This window comes from Sceloporus undulatus, chromosome 9 (assembly GCF_019175285.1).
Source record: "Sceloporus undulatus isolate JIND9_A2432 ecotype Alabama chromosome 9, SceUnd_v1.1, whole genome shotgun sequence".
Taxonomy (NCBI): Eukaryota; Metazoa; Chordata; class Lepidosauria; order Squamata; family Phrynosomatidae; genus Sceloporus; species Sceloporus undulatus.
The window spans coordinates 34,166,571-34,179,557 of record NC_056530.1 but is presented as its reverse complement, the minus strand read 5'-3'; the positions used below and the strand labels follow the sequence as shown (position 1 = coordinate 34,179,557).

Genomic DNA, 12,987 nt, shown 5'->3' with positions numbered 1-12,987 from the left:
CTACCCCTCAACTGTGGAGATTAGATGTGGCTGAATGGCTAGACTAAGGGCTTTTTTTAGGTGTGGCATTCTGCTCATAGGGTTCCAAAGACTGCCTGGCTTGTATCGTTGGTACTCTTTAGGCCTCAAGCAAAACCTTTTCTATTCTCTTGGGCATTTTATATCTCATTCTGCTGCTCCAATAAATGTTTCATTTTTATTACATTTTTGTTGAATTTTTAATGCAAACCTACAGTAGGCTCTTGCTTTGATAAAGGGCTGCATATGAACAAACAAACAAACAAACAAACAAACATTTATTTCCCCCAAAAAATATAATTAGCATCCCACCAACCTTGGATTTCATGTTAGCTATCATCATTACTAGAATGAATGAATCAATCATCATGTGAATAGACCAATCACTGAAAAAGTGTATGTATCAATGACTGAGTTTTAATGGAGTGAACAATTGACCATTCATAGTCTTCAATGTGATGATATTAATGATTCTAAGATCCAACAAACTACTTCAGTATCTAATAGCATTGGTGTTAAGGTTTTCTCTCACTTTCTCTGGAGAAATTCCAATACACTTTTCAATGTGGGAGAGGAAGGTGTGGGAAAGTACACAACAGACCAAAATAAATTGTTTTTAAGGAATGGAGGTGTCTCATAGCAGACAGAGCCTTACAACAGACATTCCTTCCAATATGAGAGTGAGTCAGTAAGAGGAGAAAGGGGAAGGAGATGGCATGTGCCACCCACACTTTTAATCAGGGAATACTTTTTAGTCAATCAAATAGTTTTTAGCTGTAATCAAACCGATTTAGTCTGTTAAACACTGCAATGCCAATCACTGTTATTTATGGCTATGATGTCTGACAACAGGGATGGAAAAACATGTGAAATGCCAGATGTAGCTATACTTCAAGTTCCACAAACCCCAGTAAGTATGATCAATGGTGAAAGATGATGGGAGCTAGAGACTGACAACATCTGGAGGGCCACATATACTCCATTTTTGCCTTAGAGGATAAAGGGAAAAGACAGTACTGCCTCAACGTGCACACAATATAAACTTCAACACAAGAAAAGTGTAAGATGCAGTTTTACTTTCCTCATAATATTCCTTAACTCTGAAGGCACTATCTCAAAGGTAAAAGCTCAAATCAATCCTTTGGGGAGGGGGTGGGGAGGAAACAGACTCCAACATTATTATGGTGGCTGAACAAAGTCCTCTACACCACTGGTACACAACTCCACAAAGGACAAGTGCCCATTGTCACCCCACACCCCCATTATAGGCCACAAATGTATGCTACAACATACTATTTTGGAATAAAAAAGGGGGGTTGGGTAGCTGGGAGTTTAGAGGTGGCACACTGCCATGTGTGCTTGTGCTTTCCACCTAGAAAACAAACTAAAATCACCCTGAAAATGTGTGCATGTGTATGTGATGTGGAGGCTTTGCTGGGACTGCTACAATTCCCTCACCCCATCTAACAACGAGTAGTAGCTCTTCTGTGTGTATGTCGTTGTTGTGCCTTCAAGTTATTTCCAACTTATGGCAACCCTAAGGCAAACCTATCATGGGGGTTCTTTGGCAAGTTTCTTCAGAGGGAGGTTGCCATTGTCTTCCTCTGAGGCTGAGAGTATGCACTACTCTGCCTTGGTAAAGAGTCTGAAAAAAGATGTTTCAATAAAGAATGGCCCAGCATACTTGGGAAACCTCAGAGACACAACTTATGGATAGAAGTTAAATTGAAATTGCTTTTAAACTTCTAAGAAACTCGTAATACATGGCAGACTTTATTTGGCTCCCCTGCTGTGGAATTTTAAAAACTCACACAGAAAACACCTTGGATTTCTGCATGTTTTGACAGCCATTTTAAAGAAAAGAACACCTGTTTGAAATAGTAACAATATTGTTGTGTTTAGATATTTAATTGTTTTAACAAATATACTGCATTGACAAAAGCAACATAAATCAACAAGTTAATTTTGTACCCTCAAAAAAAGCTAATTAATACAATTTCCTCCCAAACTAGTTTGAATTTAACATTTTTTTCAATGTTATTGAAAATAACAATGAACTAAAAATACCACTATGAACCTAACATTTTACCAGGAAAGATTCCATAGCTGTTTATTTAAAAAGGTAACACAAAATTAGGAGGGATCACTAATACCCCAGAGACAGGATCAGAATTCAAAATGACCTTAACAGATTAGAGTTGGGCCAAACTAACAAAATGAATTTCAAAAGCAAGAAGTGTAGGGTACAGTGCACTCACGTTATACATGGGCGTGCTATACGCCGCTTCCAGCTTACATGGAAGCCGCGTGCACCCATGGCGTGCACGCTGCTCCAAGCCATAAGCATGCGCCCCATTATTTGCAAGTACAGTGGTCCTTGAGTCAGAAGGCTTATGAATTCATTAGGGATCCTACAAAAAAAAACCTTTGCAAATTGAACTTCCTCATCATGATTATAAACTGACTATAAAAGGTCTATCTTTTATGCTTGTCTACCTTGTAAAAATTATTGAGCAAATATATGTGAAATATTATGTACATATATTAACCATTATATAAACGCTATAAATGAAACTAAAACAGCAAAGCAATTTGATGTATACTATAGATGTCAATGGCTAACTTAGACCATAGAATATACAGTACGATGCAAAATGAGCAAAGCTACTTCTGCTTTGTTTCCAAAGCCATGCTATTCTATTACAGGAAGACAAACCGAAAGACCAACAAATTTGTTGCAGTACAACTTTTTGTGGACAACAGATCACTTCAAGAGACACATGGAGTATTATCTAGATTTGTATTTGTAGCTGCACTCCGGTGCTTAGAAATGGAGTGTGGCTTTGGCGCAACCTCCGGCCTCTTAGGACCCATGCATCATTTAAAGAGCATACCTCCAAAGAGACCCGAAGCAGCTTTATTTTGGCAGTCTGTAACAGGCCATAGTTTCATTCACAAAACAACAACCAGGCTCTCAAACACAAGGATTAGCACAACAGCAAACCCGAAGTGCCAAAACAGAAATTCAGCAGCAGTTTTATAAAAGAATAATGATCAGTGTGACTCTTGAGTTTCCATGACATGCAACCCTTTTACTTCTCTTCCCATCCCTTGCACGCCTTCCCATCCTTTCTTCACTTTCTCCTCTCTCAAAGGAGACGTGATTTGGGAACTGGAAAGAAACACCACAAACTCCACTCACTTGCTTCACAGGGCCAGGGTCGTTCTTCTCATCAGTCATCTTCCCAACCTTCTGCAACCTCCTGGTTGTGGTGGTTTTTATGGCCGGCCGACAGACATAATTTTCCAGGTTCTTAGGAGGTTTTTTAGTTCTCTTAGCCTGGAGGCCTATTTTTAGTTTTAAATTCCCCTCAGAAAAATTAGTTTCCTTCACAGAAAATTGCTGCTGGGCATCCGTCAGACTCTCATCTTTGCCAATCTCATCACCACTAGTCCGCTCACAATTCCTCTTGTCCTCCTCGTCTTCCTTAGTACTACCATCTAGTTCCACCTCTCTCCTGCTTCCCGCTGTGCCTGTGGCAACTGCAGAGGGGCTCTTCCCAGAAAACCCTTCAGAACCAGAACCCAACCCTAACATAGCAATATTTTGAGAGTCCATCACAGTACGTGCTGTTGCAATTTTTTATTTTATTTTTTAAAGAAGAGCAGGCATGTGGTTCATCAGTAAGTCTTTAATGAAACTTGTAGTCAACATCTTCTTCCTGCGGAAGAAATGCAAAAGATGCAGTCAGAATAACACAAAAAGATGTGCAAGAATAGAGATTTAGATATTTTTGTTGTGAACTAGAACTGAATGCTAAATATACGATTATGCATAAATCCTTTAAGCTCTCCCACAAAGTTGTACTGATCACACTTATTAGCTACATAAAAACGCAACCATTAGCAGTCCTCCCAGCATGTCACCTAGACACAATTCTTATGCAGCACAGGCAATAAGCTAGGAGGATAACAAGCATGTAGTAAACAAATAATAATCCCCATCTCAGTCCAGAATGCTATGTTTCTCATCCATTACTACAGATCTTGTTGATTCCAGGAGATATTCCTCATGGCAAGATATATTTCTTTATCATGAAGCATATTTATAGACTAATTTTCCATTAAGGAACTCAGGCTAACATTCTTATTTTTATAGTTTTTTGTGGGCTTTTGGGACTACGTGGTCATGTTCTAGACAACAGATGCTGGCGAAACGTCAGGAAGAAACTCTGCTAGAACATGGCCACATAGCCCGAAAAACCCACAAAAAACTATGGATGCTGGCCATGAAAGCCTTCAAATTCTTATCTTTGTTCTGTGCTTTCAAGTAGTTTTCAACTCATGGCAGCCTTAATGTGACGCTATCACCAAGTTTTCTTGGTATATTTGTTCAGAAGGGGTTTGCCATTTCTTTCCTCTGAGGCTGAAAGAGTATGACTTGGTCAAGATCACTCAGTGGATTTCCATGACTGAGTGGGGGTCTGTAGCACCATAGTGCAACACTAAAATCACTGGCTCTCCAGGATGCCATATCAACTTCATTTTGTGTTTTTAATGTTTGATTTTGTTTGTTTAAAACACATTTTTTGAAAGTACCCGTGGGGTCAAAAGTGGTACCAAAATATTTTTAAGTGCTGCTATAGTGTGTGTTATGTGTCTTCAAGTCATCTGTCAACTTATAACAACCCCATGAATTTCGTAGGGTTTTTTAAGGCAAAGAAAACTCAGAAGTCATTTGTCAGCTTCTTCCTCTGAAATACAGCCCTCAGTACCTGATATCTCTTAGTAGATTCCCATCCAAGTACTGACCAAAGCTGACCTTACTTAGCTTCTAAGATCTGATACTTTTAGGGCAGGGGTTCCCAACCTGTGCTCCAAGGAGCCTTTAGGGCTCTGTGTAAACTTCCCAGATGTTCAACGGCCGTTCCATGAAAATGAAAGAAATAAAAATTGAATGATATTAAAAAATAAGAATATACCAGTGGTGGCGAACCTATGGCACGCGTGCCAGAGGTGGCACTCAGAGCCTTCTCTGTGGGCATGCATGCTGTTGCTCCAGCACAGAGTTTGCCAGAGTTCCTTACTAGAAAGCCAGAGGGACGTGGCACTTTGCAATAAATAAGTGGGGTTTGGGTTGCAGTTTGGGCACTCGGTCTGCAAAAGGTTCACCATCACTGGAATATACAGTCGTTCCTTTTGATTCACAGGGGATCCGTTCCGGACCATCACCACCCCAAAAATTGGAAATACTGCAAATATTGGAGCCTCATTGTTTTTAATGGCTGCACGCTCCTGCGCATGTCCCCACAGGCATGCATGCCATTTTGTCCCTCCTGGCTTCCCGTCTGTGGAAATTCAAAACCATGAAAGTCAGTGAATCCAGAGGGACGACTGTATTCTTACATATACTCCTAAACACCATTTACTTGTAAGACATAGGGTAGTCTTATTAGGGGGTCCGCCACAGAAATAAGGACTCTGTGCTGTGAGTCAAAAAGGTTGGGAAATCCTGCTTGAGAGTGTTGGGGGTATATAGACCCTTGGTATTTAATTGTGCAGGGCAGCCCTCTTTCCTTCACCCAGACTGATCCCTGATTTATAAATCTTGTTTATGCCATCTAGTGGTATTATCCTAGACCACTCTTTCTCATTGGGCAAGCCTTAAAAAGGAGTTTTGCACTTTCCAATATGACAGGCTAATGGAATTACATCTGCAAACCATAATGTAAGAGCCCTAAGGGTACTGTGACTGTTCCTTCTTCAGTTCCAAAAAATATCAAATTCCTTCCCCTTACCTTTTTCAGCACATGCTTGTTAATGCATTTCTACAATACATATGAATGCTTGAAGTGTTTCACATATTACCTAGCTCCGAACTCTTTCATTAAGAATGGGTTTAACTAATGGGATTGGCTTACAGTTGCAAACCACTTAGAAACTGCTTAGTATGGTATGAAGAGGTATATAAATGAAGCTGCTATTGCTATTCTATAATTTTGCAGCCTTCCAGATGTTGTTGAGCTAGAACAACAAGCATTCCTTACTACTAGCTATGCTGTCTAAAATGCAGGCACTTGCAGTCCATCAATGGGAGAATTGAAAAAGAATGGCTTAGCAATGGTCCTCATGTCAGTTAATGTCAAAAGAATGCAGTTACCTTCCCACCAAAGTGGTACCTGTGTATCTACTTGCATTTACATGTTTTCAAACTGCTAGGTTGGCAGAAGCTGAGACTAGTGACAGGAGCTCACCCCATCATGTGGCATCCAGGCCTCGAACTGCCAACCTTCTAATCTTCCAACCGTCAGAACTGGCGTCTTATCCACTAATACTTATACCAATGGAAGAGTTGCTGAGTTCTCCAGTTCTCCAAAATATTTGTTCAGGCTAAATTAAGAATTCTGGAGAAATTAAACACTCATTCATAAGTATGATGCGTTAACCAGTCATCATGACCTGTATTACTACCATTAGTTTGGGATTCTGATTTCAAGAGGCCTGGCCCAGCCCTGCAGAGCTGAATAAACACCTCAAACTACTAAGAGCTGGTGAACAATTTTAAGTCCCCCAAGGAAAGAAGCACCCGAGTTTCTCCCTCAAAAATACAATTTTGGCGCTCTGCCCCAGTAAAGGTAAGATGGGGGCATTGCGCTTTAATTAACTGTTATTTTAATTAATACTGTAAATTGCACTGAATTCCATTTGAAGCAAAATGGGACAATAAATAAATAAATAAATAAATAAATAGTGTTTTGTTGTACATGTCAGATAGACATATCTTCATCTAATTCTATTCACAACATGGAGATATTTATGGATGTCAATCCTAAGCACATTTTCTGAAAAATAAGACCACTAGTTTAAGCTTTTTAAAAAGCCATTCACTGGTTGTCTACAGAAAGGGGGAAAAAGTGAGTGAATGTTCATTTTTAACAAGCTGGAAGGCTGAAGACTTTACCAAACTGACGAGCCAGAAGCCATATATAGTTGGATGGCAATGTTGCTCAGTCTAAGTTTTCATGGACCAGTACTTTTTGTAGAATTTTTGGCATAATTATAGTAATTTGAGTCCGGTTAAGGTTCCTGTGCACATTTCTCCTGGAGAAGTCCCATTAAATCTAGTGGAATTTGCTTCTAAGCAGAGGTTCACAGAACTACACTGAAAGCATATCAACATAATCACCAGGACAGAAGTGATCAAACAGTGAATTTTTGCACCCAGGTATTGACTATTACTGTAATTCATATAACACAAGAAAATATTTGTCATTCAGGGTTGTTTTTTTTCTCTCAAGCTTCATTTCATGTCAAGACTGGGAAATTCCTAATATCATATGACTGATACTCTTTTACTGAAACATGGTACAAGCAGTGAGGGATTTGTTCATGTTAGCAAGCAAGTCACTCTAAATTAAGACACAAGAACCTTTTGCCAGAGCTACCCAACCAATACATGAAGTGCATACCTCAGAAAGTAAGAGTTACAATAACTTTCTTTGACAATTTCAGGAGTCAGTCCTTTTAGATTCCTTGTGCAAATAGCAACACAAGCCAGAAGCCCATGCTGGCCCCAGTGAGAAAGAAACAGAAAATCTCTTGCCAACATTACTGATACTTTCGAGTTACAAAGAATTTGACAAGCAGGCATCCAAAAGTCTGCGGTACAGCACTCAAAGGGTGAGTGCATTCAGCTACAGAAAAGATGGACACACAAAACTGTGCTGACTCTTACAAAGTCTCATTTCTACTTCAGCTTCTGACAAAGTAAGAAACCACAAGACTTCTTTCCAAGGAGCAGGACAAGTGCCCTACTGTTATTTATCTACCGTATATACTTGTGTACAAGTCGACCTCATGTATAAGTCGAGGGAAGGTTTTAGGATCAAAATCTGGGATTTTGATATGCCCTGTGGATAAGTCAAGGGCAGAATTTAGGAGACAGATTTTAAGGTTGGCTTCAAAGTGGAAGTGGAGGGGAGGAAAGAGAAGCTTGGTTTTCAGAGGAAACGCAAGGAGGAGGAGGAGGAGCAAAGGTTTGGAGATCAGCTTGCAAGCGGTCTGAAATACTGTACAAAGAAGTGGCAAGGTTTGGAGATCAGTTTGCAAACGGAGGGAAAATGCAAAGAAGAGGCAAGATTTGGAGATGAGTTTGCAAACGGAGGGAAAATGGGGAAATGCAAAGAGGAGAAAGAAAAGTTTGGAGATAGGATTGAGAAGGGAATCACTCCATGCTCACTCACAGTGGTGCCTCACAGCTCTTTCAGCAAGTGCTGCCAAGGCACGGAGAGTGGGACATCAGGGCTACTTTTAAAAGGAGCTTTATGAGCATTATTACTGTTTGTTGTTGTTGTTAACTGTCCTCCAGTCGATCTCAAGCCATGGTAACTGTATTGACCCTTGTATAATTCGACCCCAGATTTTAGGGTCAATATTTGGGCATAAATTTCTCGACTTATAGTTGAGTATATACGGTACTTCACTCCCCACATAAATAAAGGAAGACCCTGACTCTTTCTCACTCTCAAGCCTGCTATAGATGCCAGAACTGTAGCAACAACCACAAATATTGACTGACTAGTAAATTAAGCAAACATTTGTGGGTCCCTGTCCATCAGGCAGAATAGCAAGAGAACCGCTATGTAGAGCAACTTCTTATTTAGGAATGAGACAGCAGCATACTACTCAGGGTTCATCTGCACTGTAGAAATAATACAGATTAGCACTACTTCAACTGCCATGGCTCCATCCTACAGAATCCTGCGATTTTTAGCTTTGTGATATCTTTAGCAGAGAAGGCTAAAGACCTTGTGAAACTTCAAATCCCAGGATTCCACAGGATGGAAATATAACAGACGGTGCCATGGATAAGTGACGCAGCAGACAGATGTTGGGTTCAAATCCGCTTTGGTCTAACTTTCCATGGCAAAATGTTGCAAAGATAAATATGTTACAAATCCATTTGTGCCAAGCTGAGCTCCTTGGTACTTGGAAGCTTTCCAAAAACAATGAATTTCAGCCACCATCCATCATCTCCAGTTGGAGATGAGGAGACTGTACCTCAAGACATCTGGAAGCTTCTAAGGTAAGAAAAGCCTGATCGAAGAAAATATGGGCCCATCTGGAGTCTAGACAGTTTGCTCTACACAAGCCACTGGAAAAGTGAGAAACGAATATAAAAAGTTCTGTTACGACAAGTGTACTGAATACCAACAATGCAAGAGTAGGAAACTGTGAAAGATGAGGGGGCCACATTAGCCTTCCCAGAAGACCTTGAAAGACTGCACCTTTTTGCTGCCCAAAAACATTATGGGGGGGGGGCACATCTTTGGGCCTTTAAGAGCATTTCTGGATATTCTAAGATAATAAATAAATAAATATATTAAAAATGTGAAGTTTCACTTTGTTCCTTGAGAGGGGCTTCAAACATATGGAAATGCCCTCTAGACCCTGCAGATATCACTTTTGGGCATTCGGGAACAAAATGTTTTTGAAACTTTTCAAACTTTTTTGGAGATTGTTATTTATTTATTGAATTAATACCCCCTCTTCAGAAATGCCCTCTGTCATACCCTCCGAATAAGCCCCCTTCAAGTATGCTATTGCATTGAAGTCCTGCTTTTGGATTTATTGAAGTCCTGCTTTTGAGTTTCACAAAGGCATCTGGTTGATCACTCTGGGAACCAGGGATACCTTACTCTGATCTCCGACAGACAACTCTGCCACTGCGCTGTGGCAGTTCAGATGTTCAACTGGGACTTGGGAGACTCAGGGTCTGTTACTCATTTTGTTATGATACTCAACTGCATGGCCTTGGGCCAATCGTTTTTCTCAATGTGACATACTGTACAGGGATGTTGTAAGACTTAAGGGGAGGTAGAAATCCATGTATGTTGCCTCAGACTCACAGCAGCAAAAGTGTGGTATAAATGTAACTAAAAATTAACTGAATCAATAACACTCTCTTTGTTGTCTTTCATTCAAACACTATGCACAATATCTCTGAATGTACTAGGAGCCAACCTGTCCAGACAAGTTTGTAATTTGATTTGATAGGGGACTGGTGAGGTGTAGTGGTCTGAGAGTTGAACCAGGATACTGGGACACCCGGGTTCGAATCCCGGCTCAACCGTGAAAACTCACTGGACAATCTTGGGCAAGTCACATTCTCTCAGCCTCCCAGGATGTCAATGGCAACCTCTCACTGAACAAACTTGCAAACAAAACCCCATGATAGGTTTTAGGGTCACCATAAGTCAGAAATGACTTGGAGGCACACGATGATGAGAGAAAGAAAGGTGATGAAATGGAAGTATAAAATGAAGTTACACATACAGTGGGTCCTTGCTGAAGTTTTGAACCAGGACACACACACACACACACACACACACACACACAGCTACCAAAATCTGTGGATTCTCAAGTTCCATTAAATACAATGGCATACTGAAATGCTCTTCCTTAAAGACATGGGAGTGCCACCACATCTGATAATACTGATGAGAAATCTGTAAGCGGCTACTGTCAGAACACAATGCAGAGAAATAGAATGGTTCCAAATTGGCAAAGAGATCAGACAAGTCTGTCAACCTGTATGCAGAAAATATAATGAGAACAGGCTTAGACTTGGACAAAGGAGGAGTAAAAATAGGAGAAAGGAATATCAATTATCTAAGATACATGGATGATACCATATTACTAGCAAAAACACCACAGATTTGGACCAATTATTAAGAAAATAGTGCAAAGGCAGGCTTAATGCAGAACATAAAGAAAACAAAAATGACCACAGGAGAACTACATGCATTCAATCTAGATAATGATGAAATAGAAGCAGTAAAAGAGTTTCCATACCTCTGATCAAACACTGATCAGGATGGTGAGTGCAGTCAAAAAATCAGGAGGACTAGGAATGGGAAGGACTGCGATGAGACAAGACCCAGGAGCCCTCGATCCAGGACAAGACCCAGGAGTCCTGGTGGCGCAGTGTTTAAACACCTGTATTGCAGCCATTCATTCACAATTCATAAGGTTGCGAGTTTCATCCCAGCGAAGGGGGCTCAGGGTCAAGTCAGCCTGGCATCCTTCCGAGGAGATCACTAAAATGAGTCCCAAGCTTGTTGGGGGCAATTAGTTTACACTTTGTAAACCACTTAGGAAGTGATTAAGTGCACTGATAAGCGGTATAGAAATGTACTTGCCATTGCTAGCCTAAAGAATAAAGATATGCAACTGAACACCAAAGTTAGAATTGTCCAAGCCACTGTATTCCTCATAACCATGTATGGACATGAGAGCTGGAAAGTGAAAAAAGCAGATGAGAAGAAATCAAGTCATCTGAGATGCAATGCTGGAGAAGAGTGCTGAGGATCCCATGGACAGCCAGAAAGACAAACAAATGGATCCATGAACAGATTAAGTCTGAAATCTCCCTGGAAGCCAACTGAAGCTTTCATACTTTGGACATCATGAGAAGGAATGACTCATTAGAAAATAAAACAATAATGCTAGGAAAGGTGGAGGGAAATACTAGAAGAGGAATGCATGCTAGAAAGCTGCTAGATGATATACTCTATTAGGGAGGTCATAGATATGAAGTTATACGACTTGAGCAGAGCAGTGGAGGACAGGGAGTCTTGGAGATGCCTCATCCAGAGGGCTGCCATACATAAATCAGGGTCAGCTTGAACGCAGTTAACAACAACAAATATAAAATAGTAAAATCAAGGTTTCCTATTTTCAAGCCATGGATGGTAAAACCTGCAGATAAAGAACCTGTGGATATGAAGGGCTGACTGTACTCAAGTTTTGGTGCGTTTCAGAAACAAGAAGACCACGTGATTAAGCCAAAGTTGCACTGGACTGATGCCCAAGAAAGTTAACCATTTGTCAAAACACAGATCCAGATGAGTATCAGAGACGCTAACATTGTGACAGCAATCAAATAAAGCATCACATCTACCTCCACAAATCTGATTTTCATCCCCTCATCTGTAACTCTCAGTGCAGAGGTCTCTAGATGAGACACTGTCTAGATCAATTTCTATCTTCTTTCAGGTCTTGTTATGGAACAGAGAAGGGTTGCTTTGGTGAACGATCTACACTGAAAACTGGACAGGCGGACTGCGTCTGAGTTGGTCCAGCTGGACCTCTTAGGTAAGCTGCTTTCTAAGGCACCTTCTTGGGATGAGACTTGGAGGCACTGTTTTACACTGTGTCTGTTCATTTCTAGAGGGTTGAACTCGGTGCTGAGGGGACTTTTGTTCAACCCCTTGGCCATGGGCCTCTTGGGTCCCTCAGGAGCCAATTCCATCCCCATTTCATTCACCATATACATGAAACTGGTGGGAAAGTTTACCAGAGTTTTGCATTCTGGTGCCATAAGTGTGAGGATGACACCCAATTCTATTTTTCTTTCCACTTCAATCTATGGAAGCTGTCTTGGTTCTAAAACAACGCATACTGTCAGTAATGGACTGAGACTTCAACAAGAAAGATCAGGGAATAGGGATTCAGCCTGTACTGGATAGCTTACAACCTGCCTGAAGATGAAGGTTCACAGATTGAGTGTACTTCTGGATTCCACCCTGAAAATGGACACTTGGACTTCAGAGGTCACCAGAAGTGCTTTTGCACAGTTAAGGCTTTTACACCAGCTGCGCTCATTCTAGAGCTGTCAGATTTGACCACATTGATATATGCCTTATTACATCTTGTTTGGATTACTACAGCACTTTCTACGAGAGGCTGCCCTCAAAGAGTGTTTGGAAATGTTGCTTGATCCAAAGAGTAGTTGCCATACTGTTAAACGAGGCTAGCTGCAGAGACAGGGAGAATACAACAACTTGCAACAACTCCAGGAGCTTCCAGTCTATTTCCCCATCCCAAGGCTTTCAGGGGTACAGCTGGTGGAAGAGGGCCTTCTTGGTGGCTGTACCTAGGCTCTGGATATTCCTTTCTAGGGAGGCC

At 40.9% G+C, this 12,987-nt stretch overlaps 1 protein-coding gene across 1 annotated transcript in view; it reads right to left on the bottom strand.

The window, feature by feature from the left end:
* ASH1L (ASH1 like histone lysine methyltransferase) overlaps positions 1-12,987 on the bottom strand; it is a 98,887-nt gene that overhangs the window by 83,764 nt on the left and 2,136 nt on the right. The window contains exon 2 of the mRNA XM_042440786.1: positions 3,221-3,740. Within this exon, the coding sequence (XP_042296720.1) occupies positions 3,221-3,637 (417 nt within the window). The 5' untranslated portion in view covers positions 3,638-3,740. The remainder of the gene's footprint in view (positions 1-3,220; positions 3,741-12,987) is intronic.